Source organism: Mugil cephalus, chromosome 14 (assembly GCF_022458985.1).
Source record: "Mugil cephalus isolate CIBA_MC_2020 chromosome 14, CIBA_Mcephalus_1.1, whole genome shotgun sequence".
In the NCBI taxonomy this organism is placed as follows: Eukaryota; Metazoa; Chordata; class Actinopteri; order Mugiliformes; family Mugilidae; genus Mugil; species Mugil cephalus.
The window spans coordinates 10,717,353-10,734,910 of record NC_061783.1 but is presented as its reverse complement, the minus strand read 5'-3'; the positions used below and the strand labels follow the sequence as shown (position 1 = coordinate 10,734,910).

The 17,558-nt window shown below is 45.8% G+C and overlaps 3 protein-coding genes across 6 annotated transcripts; 1 reads left to right on the top strand and 2 right to left on the bottom strand.

Moving 5' to 3' along the window:
• Nucleotides 1-43: 43 nt before the first annotated feature.
• Nucleotides 44-8,732, bottom strand: smarcc1b (SWI/SNF related, matrix associated, actin dependent regulator of chromatin, subfamily c, member 1b). Its single transcript, XM_047604574.1, has 28 exons — nucleotides 8,476-8,732; nucleotides 8,066-8,185; nucleotides 7,584-7,669; nucleotides 7,410-7,491; nucleotides 7,217-7,309; nucleotides 6,577-6,646; nucleotides 6,430-6,499; nucleotides 6,268-6,343; nucleotides 5,951-6,076; nucleotides 5,708-5,790; nucleotides 5,512-5,618; nucleotides 5,347-5,406; nucleotides 4,882-4,910; nucleotides 4,669-4,784; nucleotides 4,494-4,565; nucleotides 4,294-4,407; nucleotides 3,866-4,019; nucleotides 3,631-3,741; nucleotides 3,411-3,470; nucleotides 2,996-3,254; nucleotides 2,841-2,912; nucleotides 2,695-2,741; nucleotides 2,489-2,597; nucleotides 2,247-2,389; nucleotides 1,407-1,541; nucleotides 1,108-1,240; nucleotides 505-591; nucleotides 44-423 (listed from the first exon to the last, which is right to left on the bottom strand). Exons 1-28 carry the CDS (start codon nucleotides 8,650-8,652, stop codon nucleotides 356-358), a joined length of 2,859 nt encoding a protein of 952 aa, XP_047460530.1. The 5' UTR covers nucleotides 8,653-8,732; the 3' UTR covers nucleotides 44-355.
• On the top strand, nucleotides 8,478-13,266 carry aste1b (asteroid homolog 1b). Of its 4 annotated transcripts, none has more exons than XM_047604577.1 (7): nucleotides 8,478-8,625; nucleotides 9,263-9,513; nucleotides 10,056-10,322; nucleotides 10,412-11,379; nucleotides 11,479-11,704; nucleotides 11,798-11,990; nucleotides 12,396-13,266. In XM_047604577.1, exons 2-7 carry the CDS (start codon nucleotides 9,276-9,278, stop codon nucleotides 12,739-12,741), a joined length of 2,238 nt encoding a protein of 745 aa, XP_047460533.1. In that variant the 5' UTR covers nucleotides 8,478-8,625; nucleotides 9,263-9,275; the 3' UTR covers nucleotides 12,742-13,266. The 4 variants fall into 4 exon arrangements, with proteins under 4 accessions (XP_047460533.1, XP_047460534.1, XP_047460532.1 ...); XM_047604578.1 differs by lacking the exon at nucleotides 8,478-8,625 and adding an exon at nucleotides 8,763-8,982; XM_047604576.1 differs by lacking the exon at nucleotides 8,478-8,625 and adding an exon at nucleotides 8,763-9,045.
• Nucleotides 13,267-13,343: 77 nt separating this feature from the next.
• klhl7 (kelch-like family member 7) lies at nucleotides 13,344-17,274 on the bottom strand. Its single transcript, XM_047604579.1, has 12 exons — nucleotides 17,002-17,274; nucleotides 16,797-16,899; nucleotides 16,557-16,650; nucleotides 16,312-16,436; nucleotides 16,055-16,230; nucleotides 15,788-15,962; nucleotides 15,341-15,483; nucleotides 14,981-15,221; nucleotides 14,666-14,867; nucleotides 14,451-14,548; nucleotides 14,176-14,359; nucleotides 13,344-13,852 (listed from the first exon to the last, which is right to left on the bottom strand). The coding sequence occupies exons 1-12, from the start codon at nucleotides 17,128-17,130 to the stop codon at nucleotides 13,684-13,686; spliced, it is 1,839 nt and encodes a 612-aa protein (XP_047460535.1). The 5' UTR covers nucleotides 17,131-17,274; the 3' UTR covers nucleotides 13,344-13,683.
• Between the last annotated feature and the right edge of the window lie 284 nt (nucleotides 17,275-17,558).

Below are 17,558 nucleotides of genomic sequence, written 5' to 3'. Positions count from 1 at the left end.
CAACATGGGCTGAACAAGGACAGAGAATAAAACAACAACCGGATTCATAGAAAAGCAACTTTAATGAGTTGAGTTCAATCTGCCGATTTCTCAACTCTGACATCAGAGCACAAATATTTCACAGATAGAAGACGGACTGAGCTGCTGACCAAATACACACCGACTGTGTTTATGTGCTTGTGAAGCTTTCAGTCTAAAAACATGTGACTAATGAAGAGCTACAGACTTCAATTTTAAAACAGCTGTTCCAGAACGTTTACCAGAGCTACGTTGTTCTGGTTGGAAGTGGTGCATGTGTGTGTGTGTGCGCGTGTGTGTGTGTTTGTGTATGTGTGGGTCGTGTTTCTTGGACGGCTCAGCTGTGACTGGACGATGGAGGACCGGTCTGAGCCGGTGCTATTCCATCAGGCTGTGAGGACGGGTCTGAGACAGGAACAGAAGAGGATTGTGTTATTATATATGCGGGATCAAATCAAAAGTTTAACAATAGTAGAAAATACTCACACATGCCATTGGGAGCTCCAGGGTGTCGAGGGGCCATCGGCTGGGCGTTTCCCCCAGCAGGCATCATCCGATTGGGCAAGGACTGGCCTGGGGAAGAAGGAAAGGGTTTGCACAACAAGCCTGCATTTCTCACCCGAATATTGTTACATTTTTACATTGCAAACTTTAAAGATGTGTTCACATCCACCAATAGACTTTTTGTCCAGACAGAGCCACCGTACATGCAAAAGTCAATCCAAAATGGCTTCTGATAAACTGTTTCTACATACTCTACGGAGTCAATCACAGAAATCAGTGGTCTTCTGTTTGTAGTGTGGTCCCAGTATCATCAGGATTGATATGTTGTTTCTCTTTCCTTTTCTACTTTAAAGAAGTAAGATGATCACAAATTGTGTTGATTGCTTCTCTACTAATAAAACATGTTGAGCTCTTTGTGGACAAAACATGGTCATCAATGAACAGCGATGTATAAATTAAGAATCAATTAACTTTTGATACGCTTTAGTTTGTCGATATGCGTCTGTGTCATGTGAGGGTTAAACTGAATTGTGGGTGTGTCATTTCTTGGGAGGGTGTTTGATTTATGGCTGCTTGTGTCCACACCTGAATGCTGCATTGTGTAACCCGGCTGCCCCTGCTGCTCCCTCTGCTGGCGGACCTTCATCTCTGCCTGCTTCAGCTGCTCCGTGTGGAAAGTCTGTCTCTCTGACAAGAGCTGCTGCCGCTGCTGCTCCAACTGTATGACGCACACAAGTTAAGTTAATCATTTGGTTAGACATGTTACCACAGCTTCTGGACATAGACTCTGCAGAAAATGTTAGACTAAAACAATGAGCAACGCAAGGGATAGTCGTGATAGGTCTTATGGTGCTTGGTTTTGGCTGACGTCATTGTCCACTCACAGCCTCTTTCTCACGGTCCATGATGGTCTCCAGCTCTTCAAAGTGCCTCAGCTTAATTTCCAACTTCTTCATCTGTGTCTCCACCAGCAGAGCCACCAGGGACTTGATCTTCCTCTCTTCCACTGCGGCCAAATGCTGCGAATGCAAACGGAAACAGAAAGGTAGAGACTGTTAGCAGAGGATGAATTAAGAAGTAAAACCAGCAGCGTAAATGAGTAACAGTGGAGGTTCTGATAGTGGAGTACGATTAAAGAAGAAAGCGTTGGGGATGTTGGGGGGTATGAGAAGGGGGATACGTCAGAGAAACCTTTCAAGTGTTTCAAGGTTTATGTTTTTGATGGAACTATTTTTATCCCAGTCGTTGACCTTGGCTGTGGGTGGGAACACCTCTTTGCCAGTATCAGTAACCGAAGAGGAAAAAACAGACTTAAATTGAGGTTATAAATGGACCTGATTTACTATATAAAGCTAACTGAAATGCATTTAATTAGTGCTTATTAACAGTAAAATAAGACCCATACCAGTCTCATATCAGACTACATCTGTCTATCAGCATATGTCAAGTGAATTAAGCCAATGTTACTGCATGGCTGTAAACAGAACATGAACCACCACATATGCAGCCCCTCTATACTGTGCTTTATATTCTATGTCGATTTTATGTGCAAGGCAAGGGAGTGTCCAAGTGGTCTCAAAGACGGTGCCTGTTCTGGTTGCTAGGAGACAAGTGACACAGCTGGGGGAAAAAAAAAAAAAAACGGCCTCTACTTATACTGACAACCATTTCATTTTCATGTTCATGCGATTGGTCCGTTTTCCGAGCAGGCGGGTGGGCTCTACCTTGGCCTTTGTGGCAGCTGAGGACAGAGCGGATGCTGCTGCCGTGGCAACGCTACCGTCCACCAGATCCAGCTCCATCACCCTCCCTCCCTCGTCCCCTTCCACCTCCCGCCGGTCCATGCTCTCCTCGTCGTCTCCCCCTCCTGGAACGAGAGAGGAATTTTGTCAATGCTGGAATTTGCGCCCGCATACGCACGCTTAGTGCACCGCACATATTTACCGCACCGCGCACATTAACGTACCGTCTCTGTCCTCCGCGAGTATGTTTTCAGGATGTTCTCTTTTGATTAGCTCCGCCTCCATTTTTGGCCCGCTGGTCTCCACTTTGACCCCATCCACCCTCGAAGGCACCTGAAACAGATTCAAACGTACGTGTAGACAAACAAACTGAAGTGACTCACAAGCTCACGTGATGCAAACTTTCTCTATGTGCTAACTGGTGCATTACCTGAAGGGGATTAGAGTTTGACTCCAGTTTTTCTGGCTCCATTGACTCTATAAAATGGGAGGAAAAAGAACAAGTGGTTACATTACAAATAAGACAATGAGTGAAGCCGAGTTACGTAATTACAGGCGTGTGTATTTCAGCCTTGCCTGGTTTTTGCGGCTGGTTGGACGTTTCAGAGCCTTTATCCGCCGATTCTTCTTGCACTCTGCTAAACTCCTCTGAAGACAAAGATGAACTGTCACCACACGTTTCTTTTTTTCCCCCCTCACACCACAGTGAAATTAACCCGGCGTCTTCTCACCCAGCGCTGCCTTCGCCGCAGCCGACGCCACTCGAGGATCCACTACGGACGCCAGGAAGGCCACAGTGCTCATGACAGGGTTCTCCGATTGGCTGAAAGGCACGGGCTGATACGCCAGAGGGCCCAGAGAAGCCGAAGAGTCTTCCAGGTAGGGGTCCTCGATCGGCAGACGGAGGAAGTGAAGGATGCATTCGTCCTGTGTCCTGGAGCCCACGTGCTCTGATACTTTGTTCCAGTCGTCTCTGTAAACCTCTAAGGCCTGGGAGGCAAAGAGGAAGCCAGATGATTAGATAGTTGCAAAACTTCAGGGCTTTTTGTAAAAGATCCCATGAATCAAAAATAACCGTTTTCCAGTTTCGGAAAGTAGTGACTCATGTGTAAGGGCCGTGACAGGAAGAAGAAAAATGACTCTTACCTCTAATAGCAGCAGCGTCTCCTGCTCTGTCCATTCCCTTCCTGCGTTCGCTCCTTTAGTCTGTGGCAAACGTCGTAACAGTTTAAGAATAATTAAACTCATGGCTCATTTAGTGTTTGCATTGCAGAGCATTACTAGAAAGATTAGGATTAAATCACAATAAGGAGGATGGGCCACACCAGTCATACATGGTTGTTATTTTCTGCATTTTTATGCTGACCTTAGGGTGCTTCTTGGCGTAGATGTCCGAGCGCAGACCGAAGTTCTGGCAGTCCGACGGTTTCTCTCTGCTCTTTTCCGGGAAATACAACATGTGCTGCGAGGCCGAGACCTGAAAAGACGAAAAGTGGATGTCAGGAGTCGAGCGGGGCGTGTTTCAAACGACACAAACATTTTCAAAAGTAATCCGTGCCGAGCTGAAATCACGAGCTCTGCGTGACCTCGGCGACACAAACCTGTAGGGGCTTGTGTTGCAGGGGTGCCAGCCCAGATGGCGTGTCAGCCAGTACGTTGAAATGAGGGGTAGGCGGAGGGCCCATGGGGAGAGGTCTGCTCTCCGCGTCCACCTGGTAGTTGATCAAACCCCACTGCTCCAAAAACGCATGAACCCTAGAGACAATATTTTTTACCTTCGCATTAATTCCCACCTCTTGCAGCATAAACAGCCTCCGCGGATGACAGAAAGTAAATACACGAAGAAACAAGCATGTTATAATTAAAAGCAACTTTAATCTGAACTCTAATTAACGACACCGCATGTTCCTTCTTAACGCTCACGGATTTTATTTTCCAACATATTCGCATAACGCCTACATCCTGCACCCAATTTAACAGACACAGCAGACTGGGCATGACAGCGAACGCCCACACGTTTAAGTTATACCTCATGACAGCGCAAACATCTCCAGTCAGGTTGCGCCTGCAGGATGTTGAGCTGAGGTATTCCTGGGGGTTGAGGCGGTACGTGTCGATCATGAAGTTGCGATATGCCAGGTAGCTGCAAGTGCACGGGAAAGATCATACTGAGGCGTTATTATCCATCCTCTGAGGTAACGGTTACGTCCGAATGCGTCCAGTACTCACATTTCAGGAGATTTCGATTTGTTCTTTCCGTTGAAGAATTCAGGCAACGCACGTTTCTCTATTGAGTGAATGCTGGAGAACATGCACAGAACGGTCATTATAGGGTAAAGCTAAAATAATGATGAAGGTTTACACTTCAGCATCAATGTCTGTGCGCACGTGTGTGACTGTTTACCTGTTGTAATTAAACCAAGACGTGTAGCTCGGTATTATAATGTGGTGAGTTTGTTCTGTGATGCTGTCCTCTCCCTCTGACAGACGAGGGATCTCTGCTCTTCCATCCTCATCTTCCTAAACACGCGTTCACAGAGAGTAATGTGAATATATCTTCCTTACATGATTCATTCACTTGCAAAACATTTTAACTGGGGAAATGAGAAATATTTACCCTTCCTGGAAAATCATCCTCTTGCTCATCTAAAAGAGAAACAGAGAAGTACACAGACATAAATAAAACAAGAACTAAATTCGGCCCAAGGGCTTATCATACAAGGAGGTCCACAGCACTAGTAAAAGGTGCCCATTCATACAGTTTGATAAAAAAAAAAAAAAAGACGTGTACGGCCGAAATCAAGAATTTTTTGTCATTTTGACAATAACATCAGGGAGTGCCATTGCTATGGAGTGGTGTGGGTCTAGGCGGGTGCTACATGTCTAAGTGACATCCACATGAACGACAGAACAGTGAATTGTCACAAGATGGTCAATGTTATTCACTTCTCCTGTCAGTGGTTTTAATGTTACGCCTGATCGGTATAATTAAGTGGGAATATGTTGAAAAATGAATGTGTTAGCGTTTCCAAAACTGTCTCCTACTCTCTTGGGCCATTGACCATAACTCAAGCAAGCTTACCCAGGTCAGCCATAGTTCCTCCTTTCACTGGAGTGTTCTCACTGTCTTTCTTCAGATTCACTGCACAGACAGAGTGAGAAATTAAAACAGCAGCTCAATGCATCATATTTAAATGACTTCTGACTTTTACACATATTGTGCGAGTTGAGCCCTGAAGCATTTTACCATTCTTGGGTAGAACGACCTCCTCCATGTTGGGCACGGGAGTCGGGTCTTCCATGTCTTTGGTCAGGTCCTCTTCCGGCTCTTCTTCCTGTTGTCCGCGCCTCCTCCTATGTGCAAACACAAACAAATCAGTTCTGAAACATCGCACCGTTATGCAACACCAAAATCCTGTTTGGAAGAAGCAGTCGTATCTCACCCCTTCTTTCCTTTCTTCCTGCCTTCAGTGGAGGGAGGAGAGGGGGATCGTCTTCTCTTTTTTGATGTGTTGGATTTTGAGTCCTGCAGATTCAGACAGAAGGAGAAAAGCTAAAAAAAAAACAACTTCCACAGAAGCAGAATGTGCAACTTTAGCGAACAAGTTTCATCACGAGTGAAAGTGGATCAATCTAAAGATCATCATTAGGAAACAAAACAAGGGCCTCTACAGTTTCACACAAACCTGGTTGTCTTGAAGGTGAATGCGCTGACGGTAGGAGACCGGCAGGTTCCTCTCATTTACGTAGTAGTCTTCCTCATTCATCCACTCATTAAAGACATCCGTGTCCAGAACCCAACCAGCGTGGACCTGAAGCACACGCACCCACGGAAAGAGAATATTTTTAAGTTTCACCAAGGAACATATGCCATATTATAACAGTTGCTTTATTCAATCAATTATATCAATAAAAGATGCCATGTTGAATTTATTTTTAAGTTACTGTTTATAAGTGGTATCACTGGATGTTTTTTTCTATATATTTGTGTTCCTGTACTAACCCTTAGTGGCCTTTCTAGCTGTGGGGGCTCTTCGACTTCTCCTTCAACATCACTCGAGGACAGCCAACTGTCATAACTGTCACGAAGAGACAAGAGAGGTCACACTCAAGGATTACAAGTTCTGTCCTTTACTGTGTACCTGTGTGTTCGCTCATGCGTTACCTGTCAGGGTGCATGCCCCAATGCACCAAGACATCTGTGTCTTTCCGCATCACCGGACGCATCCACTCATCTGAAAAATAAATTGTATTGTAAGCCAAGTCAGTACGAGAAATGACAACATTGGCAATCGCATGTAAATAGACAAACCTTCCTCCGGAGAAGCAGGTGAGGCGCAGACGTGATGACTGGCAAGCGTGGCGTCCTCCGTGAGGGTGCCCTGTGGAAGGACAGACTGTGAATGAAAAGCACTGAAATGGAACTGCATCATCAGAGCTACACTGTGTCAATTTATTGTTACGCTCAAAATTTGAGCATATTCTCCGTTTAAACTATCTCTAACCATCTGTGCATTTGTCTCTAAGCCTCTTGGGCGTATGCACTTACACAATGCACACACTCTACTGCTGATATGTCCAATGTTTACAATCATCCTAACTCGTACTGTGTTAGTCTGCTCATTATTTGGCGCTGCTCTCCGCTGTCGTGTTGCGTCTTTTTATAAGTGCATTGTCTCCCAAGTATTTTGTACTATCTGTATTATATTGTTTGTCTTTGTACCGTCTCTCATTCTTGCACTGTGGGTCTAACCTTTGTGCACAGATTGCACTGCTGAGTATTGTCTGCATAATCTTGCACATGTACACTGTAGGCTCAGTTCCTTGGATTGTGCTTAGTCCTATGTCTTCATGGTATGGAACATCCTCTCATCTCACTATGCACTGCACCTGGTATATATGGTTAAAATGACAATATAAAAAAACTTGACCTTTGACTTGCAGCACTTTACCTGGTGTTTGATGATGATCCCAGCCAGTCTGCTAGTCAGCTCTGGGTCCAGTGTAGGGTCCAGATATACCACAGGAAGGGACATGCAGCTGTTCTGTTGTCAAAAAAAATTAAAGTGGAAATCCAGAGTTCACTGGGGGCGGGTGTGTGTGTGTGTACGTACGTGTATGTGTTTGGATGTGCGTTGTTGCTACCTGGAGAAGTGCTTTTTCAATCATTTCAAACATCTCCACATTCCTCTCAGTTCTCGACGGATTCTGCAAGTCAAACCTTCGCCTTTGAGAGGGAGCAAAGTGATATAAAGAGACAGTTAGGTGGAATCAAACAGTTCTGTGAAATGGCAGAGACACGGGAGGATTGCTACCCACCAGCCCTGCTCAGCCTTGAACTTGTAAGCGGTGCCGAGAATGTGGCAGAGTCCACCCCCCGACCGCAAGTCCAGGAAGCACTGAGCCTGGGAAGAAATTGACACATTAACACTGTTTTGAAGTTTCTTTTCCTTGGCGTGTTTTTTAACGTGACAAATTTGAACATCCTTTCCACTTTAGATCAATTACTGGTAAAATAAATATTATTTTTCACACTCGTTGAGTTTTTACCCTCTTCAACCTCCAAGATTTAGAGATTATAGGCTAGTATTTAGCACTACTATTGTCGAGCTAATCAAGTTATCTATTTATAAAATCAACACAAAAATACAGTGATGACAACGATTTTTTAAAACAGGGAAATACGAAACATTACAGCAACGTAAGCAGTGGACGTCTGGAGCTTGGTAGCTAATTAAGAACCACAGGACAACATTAAGTCCTACAAAAATCAAAGGAAAGAGTTGAAGAGACAGACTCACTGGCAGCTTGGTGAGTGCAGGACTGGTAGCCTGTCGACCAAAGGCATCCTCTTGGAAATGGAGGAGCTGTAAGGTGACTGCAGCCAGAGTTTGACAAGACGGGGCATCCACCAATACATGCTAACAGACACACATACGTTTTAATGAGGAGAGAAGAATTTTTGCTCGTCGGGGTTAATGAAAATCTGACAATCTAAGCATCTGCATTGATGGTGCATCAATCCCCACAACGGAAATACATTAGCAGCTTTGTCTTTCAATAAACATGCACAGCTGTGTAACTTTACACAAATCGCGTTAGCAAATGTAAACGTAACGTTGTCCAGCATGAGACGTTTGTTTACAGTGTTAGCTATCGGTCTGGCTATTAGGGGGCGGCTAGCGTGTTAGCTTTCCAGTTAGCCAGCTACCTTTTTGTGGTGCTTCCCCAACCACTGTCGCACCACCTCCAGTTGGGCTAAAGTATCCGGACTCTCCCAGAACCTAGCGGACGGACTGCTATCTTTTTTTCGGTGTGCGAATGTTCCGGAGCTGGCCTGGCTTGTCCCGAGAATCCCGAGGTTTGTTCCTCCGGACATTGTAGCCATAATAGAACGAGATTAATCTCAAACGGGGGAACAAAACTGGCTAGCGCGGTCGCTAGCGTTCTCGTTCTCGCTGTATCTCGCGATACGTAACGTGATAGTTGCAATTCTGCTTTTTTTTGGTGTGTGTGGTTGCCCTATGATGGTTACTGTATTTAAAATATGATTTTGTTTATTTGTGCGCGTTTTTACTATCATTTATAAACGTTTAAATTGAATATAAACGTATATTCATTGCGATTGTTCCAACGAATGCCTTTATTTTGAAGGAAACATTAGGGAAATACTGTAATATCCTAAGAAATGAAACCAGAACGGGAAGTAGTGACATTGGTTAGTGCAATTGGGATCTAATGCTTCACTTCAACTATGTTCGGAAATCGGATTTGAGTTTGCGTACGGTTATATTATATGTATATATCACTTGTTTCGTTACAGTAATTTCCATTGCGTGACGTTATTCCGACAGTCAGGCTCAAAACAGGCTCAAATTAAAAATAAATTCCCGTGCAGCTGAGTGTTCCCCAGTTTGTAATATGGCGTTTTTTCCGTCTCCTTCTATAACTTGATGTCTGCATGTACTCGTTAACACGCAAACATTATTTCATTCTAGGACCTGAAATCCAATGGGAGTCCAGGGTCTGACAACCTACGTGGAGGGGAACAAACACTTCTTCCAAGACGTCAAGTTCAGGGACAGTCGCCTGGTAATTGACGGCTGCAGTCTGTATTACCGCCTGTACTTCAGCCACGGGTTAGATCAGCAGCATGGAGGGGACTACGATGCGTTTACTCTTCTGCTCGTCCGGTTCCTTTCTGCACTGGCAGAATGCAACATACAGCCATATGTGGTCCTGGACGGAGGTAAGCATGCTTTAGAGTTGCAGCCTACTGAAAGCATGAACTATCAGTTCATAAATATGTTTTTTTTTTTTTTTTTTTTTTTTTTTTTTTAATATTAATGCTTCTCCAAATTCGGATTGTGTATTGTATTTACATTCGGATTTCATTTCTTTTTTTAATTGTAAAAGCTATTTACATATATACAGCCACCAGGCAATCATTGAATCGCTTCAACTTTAGATGTCCTAACTCTGTTTTTCTTCGATTTGGTTAAATGTTGCATCATTGTAATTTATAATAATTTTATAAGGGGAAGGCTTCTCCCTGGTGTATTATTATATTTCTGTTTAACCCCAAACTCACTTTTTTTATTTACATAAGTTTAAATTGAAATCTCATAAGGCATTTTTATGAATGTAGGAAATTCTTTCATAAATTAATTATATCAAACAGGTATCGAATGAACTGATGAAGAAAGAAGTTAATTTGAAATCTAAGTGCGTCCGCAGCTATAACTCCTAAAAATCTTTGATTTCTGTTGTGGTTTATTTAATCGTAATAAGGCATGGACCCCAGCGACAAGAAGTTTGCGACTCTGCGGCAGCGTCTGCAGTCCAAGATAAAGGAGGCGGACAGTCTCTCTCATGGCCGCGGTGGTTGTATTCTCCCCATCGTCACAAGGCCAGTGTTCATCCAGGTCCTCATCCAGAGAGGAGTCCCGCTGGTGCAGTGCCCAGCCGAGGCTGACAGGGAGATTGCATGTTTGGCGCACCACTGGAATTGTCCGGTCCTGAGCAGCGACAGTGACTTTTATATCTTCGACCTTCCAGGTGTGTGCGCTGATTAGATTTTGTTCTCTTTGTTGAGGATCGCATTGTTTTGTTGTAATAAACTATATAATTTTATTTTCCCATCTTAGGAGGATACTTTCCATTCCAATTTTTCCACTGGGACAACCTTAATGGGAAAGCCTTTCACCGCTACATCTCAGCTCGGCACTACACCACCAGCAGATTCCGTGGAACACATGGGGGCATATGCAGTAACATGCTCGCTTTGAGTGCTGTCCTGACCGGTAATGACTATTGTGTTCCAAAAGAAGCTGAAATAGTCCGTGCTATGTTAGAAGAGAGTGGAGTGTGTGGCAGGGGTAAAGGCAGAGGACCCCGTATCGAGGGCATCCTCGTCTGGCTGTCCAACTTTTCACATTTTGGAGAGGCCCTGGAGGAATTGGGCATGCTGATGGGAAACGAAAGCGGTAGGGGCAGGAGAGGACACAACCCTCAGCTGAGCCACCAGCTGTTGGCAGGTATGGAGGAATATAGCATCAATCCTCAAAGCTGTCTGGCTCATTGGTTCTCTGGAGGTGAGGCTTTCCCAGCAGTGCAGACCACTGGGCCAGCACAGCTGCCAGACTGTCTGTCGCTGGCTGCAGCACAGGGCATGTTGGCTCCTTTTGCGGTTGATGCTTTGGTGATGCGCAGGGTCATGCTTATTGCACAGGTGGAGAACAGTAGGTGTGCCAGCAGCCACAGCAGTTCTAGGGCCATACGTCAGGCTATATATGGGATATTACTGCGGAGGACGCAAGACAACGCTGGTCAAGGGCGAGGTGGGGGTGCACATCAAGTGAGCGGCACGCAGGGCGTGGGAGGAGGCAGAGGGCGGGGAGGAAGGGGAAGGGGAGGACGGGGTCAGGGCCACATTGTCCCTGCAGATGCAGCATGTAGCAAGGGACAAGCTGCTAGTGCATCTACAGGACAGCCTCAGGTTGTCAGCGCACCCATCTATGTGGAAGAGTATGACCGCTTGGACGTAACCTTGAAGAAAAGTGAAGTGGAGGCACTTCCACCTAGAAACCACATACAGCTGGATAGAATTGACCAGGTGAACATTTTTCAGTATTGACAATTTTCTATCGATTTGGGTTCATGCGTTTCTAAGAAATTGCCCAAGTGATTTGAATGTAAATTCCATTTTATCCAGACTCCTGTGGCAGTGCGACTCGGCGCCCTGTTAGAAGTCCTGGGTGTGAAGCAGTCTTCCCTGGCTGCCGTTCCCCTCCATCTCCAGTTGGCCGTAGCAGTGACGGGGTTCTGGCTGCGCGAGACCAATCCCTCACAGCTGAAGCTGCAGGCTTTGGTGCTAGGTATGGTTTATGGAGAGCTGTCCTGGAGCAATCAGCCTAGAGCTGCCCACAACCAACACGCTGGTGAGTTGTACTGCATCTCTCACCGAGTTCCACAAAGTTAGAAAGACTAAGATGTACCATCTAAAAGTCACTTTCTGCTGTCGAATATTCCAGTCCCGCAGCTAAACTGGGCTGCAGAGCGTAACGTGTGGGCGAAGCTGAGTCAGCAACGCTTGAGACCAGGGAAGAGACGGCCCGTGGACGCCGGTGTGGCTCACAGTTTCAGCCAGTGGCAGGCCTGCCTCTGGAGTGCACTGTGTCTCAATCAGCTGTTGCTGCTGCCGCTGCCTGACCCGCAGCTGTCATGGCAAGATATTTTCCATTCATTTATCCACGTTGGTCTCAGAAAATCTCACCTTTTCCCTACATTTGGCTATACAGTAACGTTTGCTTGCCACACATGTTGATATTAATGTATCTGGAGCTTTATTCTGCCTCCAACGCAGCTGTGTGAAGTTTCTTCTTGTTGCTTAGCACATTGAAACTGCATAAAAATAACTCTCCAAGGGAACTTGTCTCCAACACATTATATTGCTGAAGAAAAATTTAAATATACTCTTCTAATATGGTTTAATCGGTCGTCATGAGGGTAAACTCATCTAAACACGCTGTATCTGCAGGTACTGTTGTGGGAAAGTGACAAACTCCATTGCTTGATTTCTATTTTTTTTTTTTTTGTTATTGCCTCCTTCCCCCTCCCTGTGTCTCTCAGGTTGTTCAGCGGGTCGTTGGTGTGCGGCCTCTTCAGGTACCTGCAAGCGGGCCATGCGGCCGAGTCCCTGCTAGATGGAGGACCCTCTTCTGGACGATTCTACTCCTTCCTGATGTATGCTGTGAGGGACTGCATCTCCAGAGACAATCCCTCCTCTGCTGCATCAAGGGGGAACGGCAGGGGCAGAGGCCGGGGAAGGGGAAGGGGAAGGGGAAGGGGAGGGGGGAGAGGAAGGGGAGGACGAGGTGGAGGTGGAAGGGGGGCTCAGGGAGTGGGGAGAGACACCGATGAGATGAACAACAGGTTTGCTCTCCTCATGAGTGAGGAAGAGGCTGATGATTATTGACAGGAGGCGGACTGATGTAAAATGTTTGCGGGGGGGGGGGGGGGGGGGGCGGGCATGCTACTCGCTCAAACCATAGCAAATTAACCACTGCATAGAGCAGTACTGCACTGGTGTAACGTCCCACAAAGCTTTTTCAGATTTTCAGATTTCCATTTACTCAAAGCGACTTTACCGTAACTAATTTCAAGTATCATTTTTGTTCAGTCATGTCAACAGCGAATGTAGAGAAAATCTCCGTTGAATGGCAGCTAATACCAGTGTAACGATCAAACTTTGATGTCATTTAATGTCTTAATGTCTATGAATCTGGTGCCCTCGCATTGTATGCCAATTTTTTTAATACAGAAAAATGCAAAACAGTTTTTATGAAGTTTTTCACTTTTAGCTGTTTTTTTTTTGTTTTTTTAAAACTTGTAATTAAATCGTGACTGGGAATAAAATATTTATGCCTTCCTTTTACACTGCAGAGTATTACAGACAACATTACCAAAGGACCAATGTTAAATAAAGCACACATGGAAAGTTTTTCGGCACCTTCCACATTTTGTTCACCTTCAACATGCATTTCTATTTTTCAATACCCCACAATGACAAAACAAAAAGACGTTTTTTTGTAAATTTATTAAAAAAACGAAAGTAACGTTTTTTTTTTTAAATAAGTACTTAAAAAAAAAAAACTCAAAGGAATTTCTAGCAGTATTTGTCTGAAACCTCTCTTGTTAAACGACTATACACACATTTATATATAGTGTCCCACTGGCACTTTGAACATTAAAAACTAATTTTAGAAACAGTTAAAACGTAAAACAGGACAATAACATAACCAGTTTGTTTCTATAATACAAACACAGATTTTTACATTATAATGGTCGTGAGGCGCCCGACTTCCCGGGAAGTGGCGGCCGCGACTGTCAGCGAACATCAAAACTTACAACTCTTGCCCTATGAGGACGGTGATGAGGTTGAGGCGGTCGGAGGGGCGGCTGAAGCGGGGTGTGGCTGGGAGTCTATGAGGTCGGTGTCTTCGTCTTCGTTGACGCCGCATGTGTCGACCACGCAGATCAGGCAGCTGGTGACGGGGAACGCCCGCACCTTGCTGCAAGTCACCCACCTGAGCATGGAAGGAGACTTTCAGTAATGGCACCGAAATTAGATTCAGCATACAAACATGGTTCAGCCTAGCTAACTTAACAGTCCATCATCCTGTAGTGATAGTACACCAACTCATAGTACAGGACCAGTTGTGTAATGCTACTCATCTGGTGGAACATATTGCAGCTAACTAGGTTAACTGGCACCAGTCAGCAACACTAAGTAGAATGAAGATTATGAATGCCTGAGTAAAATAATCACCCGGAACAATGAAGGAAAGTATTTGTACCACCGTCGCCACGTCAGCGTTTTATGTAAATGGTATTTATTTGCTGCACTGACCTGTCCGTTTCCGTGTGGTACTCCAGGGCGTGTCCGAGCCGCCCCACCCCTTGAAAGCCTGCGAGCACGTAGATGACGGCGCCGACCGCCGCGCACTTCACCGTTATACCCCGCCACGGCATCGCTGAGGCAGCACGCCACTCGTTACTGGCAATGTCGTAGTATTCCACTGAGTCCAGCCCACCTGGAAGACACGCAAAAATGTCCATTACTAGTGTTTTGGCACTACTCTTTCTTCAATGTTGTCGGGGTTCCAGTGGCGTCAGATATATTACCCAATGCACCCTGGCCTCCAACAGCGTAGATCCTGTTGTTGACAACCACCAGCCCATGGTTCTTCCTGGCCTCTCTCATCCCACACAGCTCCCTCCATCTAAGAAGGTTAAATTAAAGCAGAAGACACGCAAATGTTGCAGTGCAGCAAAACGTTCCATGACTGATCCATAACCCAACGGAGTGTTGACGGACACAGGAGCCGGGCGTGACTCACTGTTGCGTGCTGGGATCGTAGACCTCGCAGTTGTTGAGGATCCTGCCAGAGACGTTGTTTCCCACCGTTCCCCCGCAGACATAAATGAGCCCGTTGGCCTCCACCGAGCCGTGGCTGCAGCGGGCCATCAGCATGCTGGTTTTGATCTGCCACGACTCCGTCCTGGTGTCATAGCATTCGAAAAGGTTCAGAGCTGAGCTTCCTGTAGACACACAGTGCATGTGATTAAATGCTTTCAGGCGAGAAACACTGACGCCATTTCACCAGCACTTTGCATTTCACACTCAATAGATGCAGCAACCACCCGATCCTTACCCACTTCCGACCCCCCCGATGTGTAGATCTTGCCCTGAGCGGCGCAGGCGGCCAAGCTGTCCCGAGGGGTGGGCGGGCCCAGCTTGGAGTACCAGCTGTCCTTCAGTACGTTGTAGCAATCCATGCGCTTGATGGGGAAGAGCTGTGAGCCACCCAAGATGTAGACCACGTTGTCCCAGAAGACGGCTGTGGCGTCCCGGCGCTTCTCGAAGGGACAACGAATGTCTGTCCAGCTGGAGTCCTGCAGGGAAAGCCACACTGACGCTTCACAAATACGACTAGAATATACTTGATATTTGCGTAACCACCAATCCAACAAATTTGTTGTGGCTAAATTTGTTGCTCTGCGCCGTTTGGTACCTTGGGGTTGAAGTAGCGGCAGGACTGAGGCTGCGAACCACCAAACAGAGCGATGCGGTAGTCGTGCTTCTTACGTCGCGGTCGGCTGCTCTCTCCCAGGTCCTCCCGGTCCTCCAGGGACAGCAGGTGGTAACGCATTCCACCTGAGACAAAAGGTCTGGTTGTTGTTTTTTTTGTTTGGTTTGTGTGTGTTTTATGTGTGTGTGTGATCTCGTCAACCCAGCAGGCCCTTGCGCTTATGTGGTTTTAACATTCGTGTGATCTTGTGAATCTGAATCATCTACCGAATCACACATACAACACCTTCAAGGATGATATGCATGTTAAAATCCTGCACATAGCTGACAATGTCAACCTTTTCCATGAGAGAAATAAAGTACATCGAATGTTGCTTATTTCATTCATTGCCCTTTGAACTAGAATTCCTTTCTCTATCATCCTACTCACTGATGACCATTTTGAGGCATTGTGGATTGTCCTGGATGAGCGGCTCAGCCTGCACTGTCTTGGAGAGGAAGGTTTTGGAGACCAGAGGAAAGCGAACGCAGCCCAACACCTCCACCATATACTGTTGTCTGTTACACACGTCGTACTTCAGCCAGCGCACTGCAGCGTCATAAATCTAAAGACAAAACAAGAGGATAACATTTGTCATAGAAACTATTTACTGCAAAAGAAAGGAAACCTGTCATCAAAGGATGTGTATATTTGTACCTGGGCCTCGGCACGAACAGTCAGTTTGTCCTGGTGCAGTAGGTGTGTGAGCTGTTTAACGTTCAGCTGCAGGAATTCGTCTAACTTGTAGACTTCAGTGAAGTGGAGCTGGAAGAAATCCTCTGCTGCTGCCTTCAGCTCTGGACAGTCCATACAGTCTGCAAGGGATGAAATACCTGCAGAAGGACAGACGGAGGATCAGTGAATGTAATACCTTAAATAATTAGCAGGCCTGGATTTGAAATTTCTGTCGTTACCCAGGCAGTTAGTTGCATCAATCTGTCCTTTAAGGAACTCCACGCACATCTTCTTCACAGGCTCAATCTGGTACTGGTTGGCCGCATCCAGCAATGACTGGACATTGCTGCTGTTCACAGAGATTCTGGCACACACACAGATACAGACGCACACATGTGTAAGCCAACGCTAAGGACCAGTTTTGCAGAATCAGATCATTATTTTTACATAGATGTTAAAATGTAATGTTGAGCAAGAACCTTACCGTGCTGTGTAAATGAATTCAATCAATAGCTCAATGATCTCGGGTTCAGCGCTCCTGAGCTCCACCTCATGGGACATCGACTCCATCATTCTTGCTGGAAGTGACGAAAAAACATTTTTGATGAAAAGAAAGATGATTTCAGCATGTTCAGCATGTTCAGCATCTTCTCACGGAAGACACCAACATTCAGGACTTTAAGGGCACACTGTAAATCTGTATGTGTCTGCGTGTCACACTTACTGGTGAACATCAGGCTGAAGAAGTGGCTGGCAGCAGCCAGCACTACTCTGTGGGCAGAGAAGTGTTTCCCCTGCACCACCAGGGTCACATCACAGAGTGTACCCTAAAAAACACACGCATTCAAAATTATAGGGAGGGCCGGGGTTAATGCCTAACGCTAAAACCTGTTACATACCAGATCTCGTCCCATTGTTTTGCCTCTCACCTGTTTCCTCAGGTTGTTCATGGCACCCATGATGCTGGACAGCTGCCTGTATTCCTCTTTGGTGGCACACTTCCTCTCGCTCTTCTTCTTGGAGTTTGCCGCTTTCTCTGGTGAGGCCATCCCCGTCATGTCAGCCTATTTAATATAATCTGCTCACTTCGACTAAAAGCCCACACTTTCAGCACCACTGCCAGCAGTGTGCAGCAACAGACCCTTTGTTGTCGCTCGGCTACTGACAGTTTATTTGCTAACAGGCTACTTCTTCTCCTTTAATCTTTATACCGGTTGACAACATCGCCCCCAGCTGGCCAGGAGTGATAATTACATCAACTAATCCCAGTAGCGTCTAGCAGCTTGCAGTGATTTTTGGGATTTCGAAGTTTACAAGCTTGCAGCTTGCTTCTGAGGGAATTAAGCTTACTGTCAGTTGCTGAAATAAAAATGGTGTAAATGGGTTTGCCTAACAAATCTGGTAAGCTAGAAACCAGCCAGAGACAGCTGAGAAACGAGACGGCGCACTTAAGAGTAATTTACTCCAGTGGGCACTCTGTCCAGAT

Coding starts and splice junctions, on each gene's coding strand:
- smarcc1b (XM_047604574.1), bottom strand. CDS start 8,652: ATGGCTACAATGTCCGGAGGAACAAACCTCGGGATTCTCGGGACAAGC. Junction 4,020..4,293: donor GATGTTTGCGCTGTCATGAG/GTATAACTTAAA, acceptor TATTGTCTCTAG/GGTTCATGCGTTTTTGGAGC. Junction 2,598..2,694: donor CAAACTCTAATCCCCTTCAG/GTAATGCACCAG, acceptor AATCTGTTTCAG/GTGCCTTCGAGGGTGGATGG.
- aste1b (XM_047604577.1), top strand. CDS start 9,276: ATGGGAGTCCAGGGTCTGACAACCTACGTGGAGGGGAACAAACACTTC. Junction 9,514..10,055: donor ATATGTGGTCCTGGACGGAG/GTAAGCATGCTT, acceptor AATCGTAATAAG/GCATGGACCCCAGCGACAAG. Junction 10,323..10,411: donor TTATATCTTCGACCTTCCAG/GTGTGTGCGCTG, acceptor TTCCCATCTTAG/GAGGATACTTTCCATTCCAA.
- klhl7 (XM_047604579.1), bottom strand. CDS start 17,130: ATGACGGGGATGGCCTCACCAGAGAAAGCGGCAAACTCCAAGAAGAAG. Junction 15,484..15,787: donor ATGCCTCAAAATGGTCATCA/GTGAGTAGGATG, acceptor CTTTTGTCTCAG/GTGGAATGCGTTACCACCTG. Junction 14,868..14,980: donor ATCGGGGGGGTCGGAAGTGG/GTAAGGATCGGG, acceptor GTGTGTCTACAG/GAAGCTCAGCTCTGAACCTT.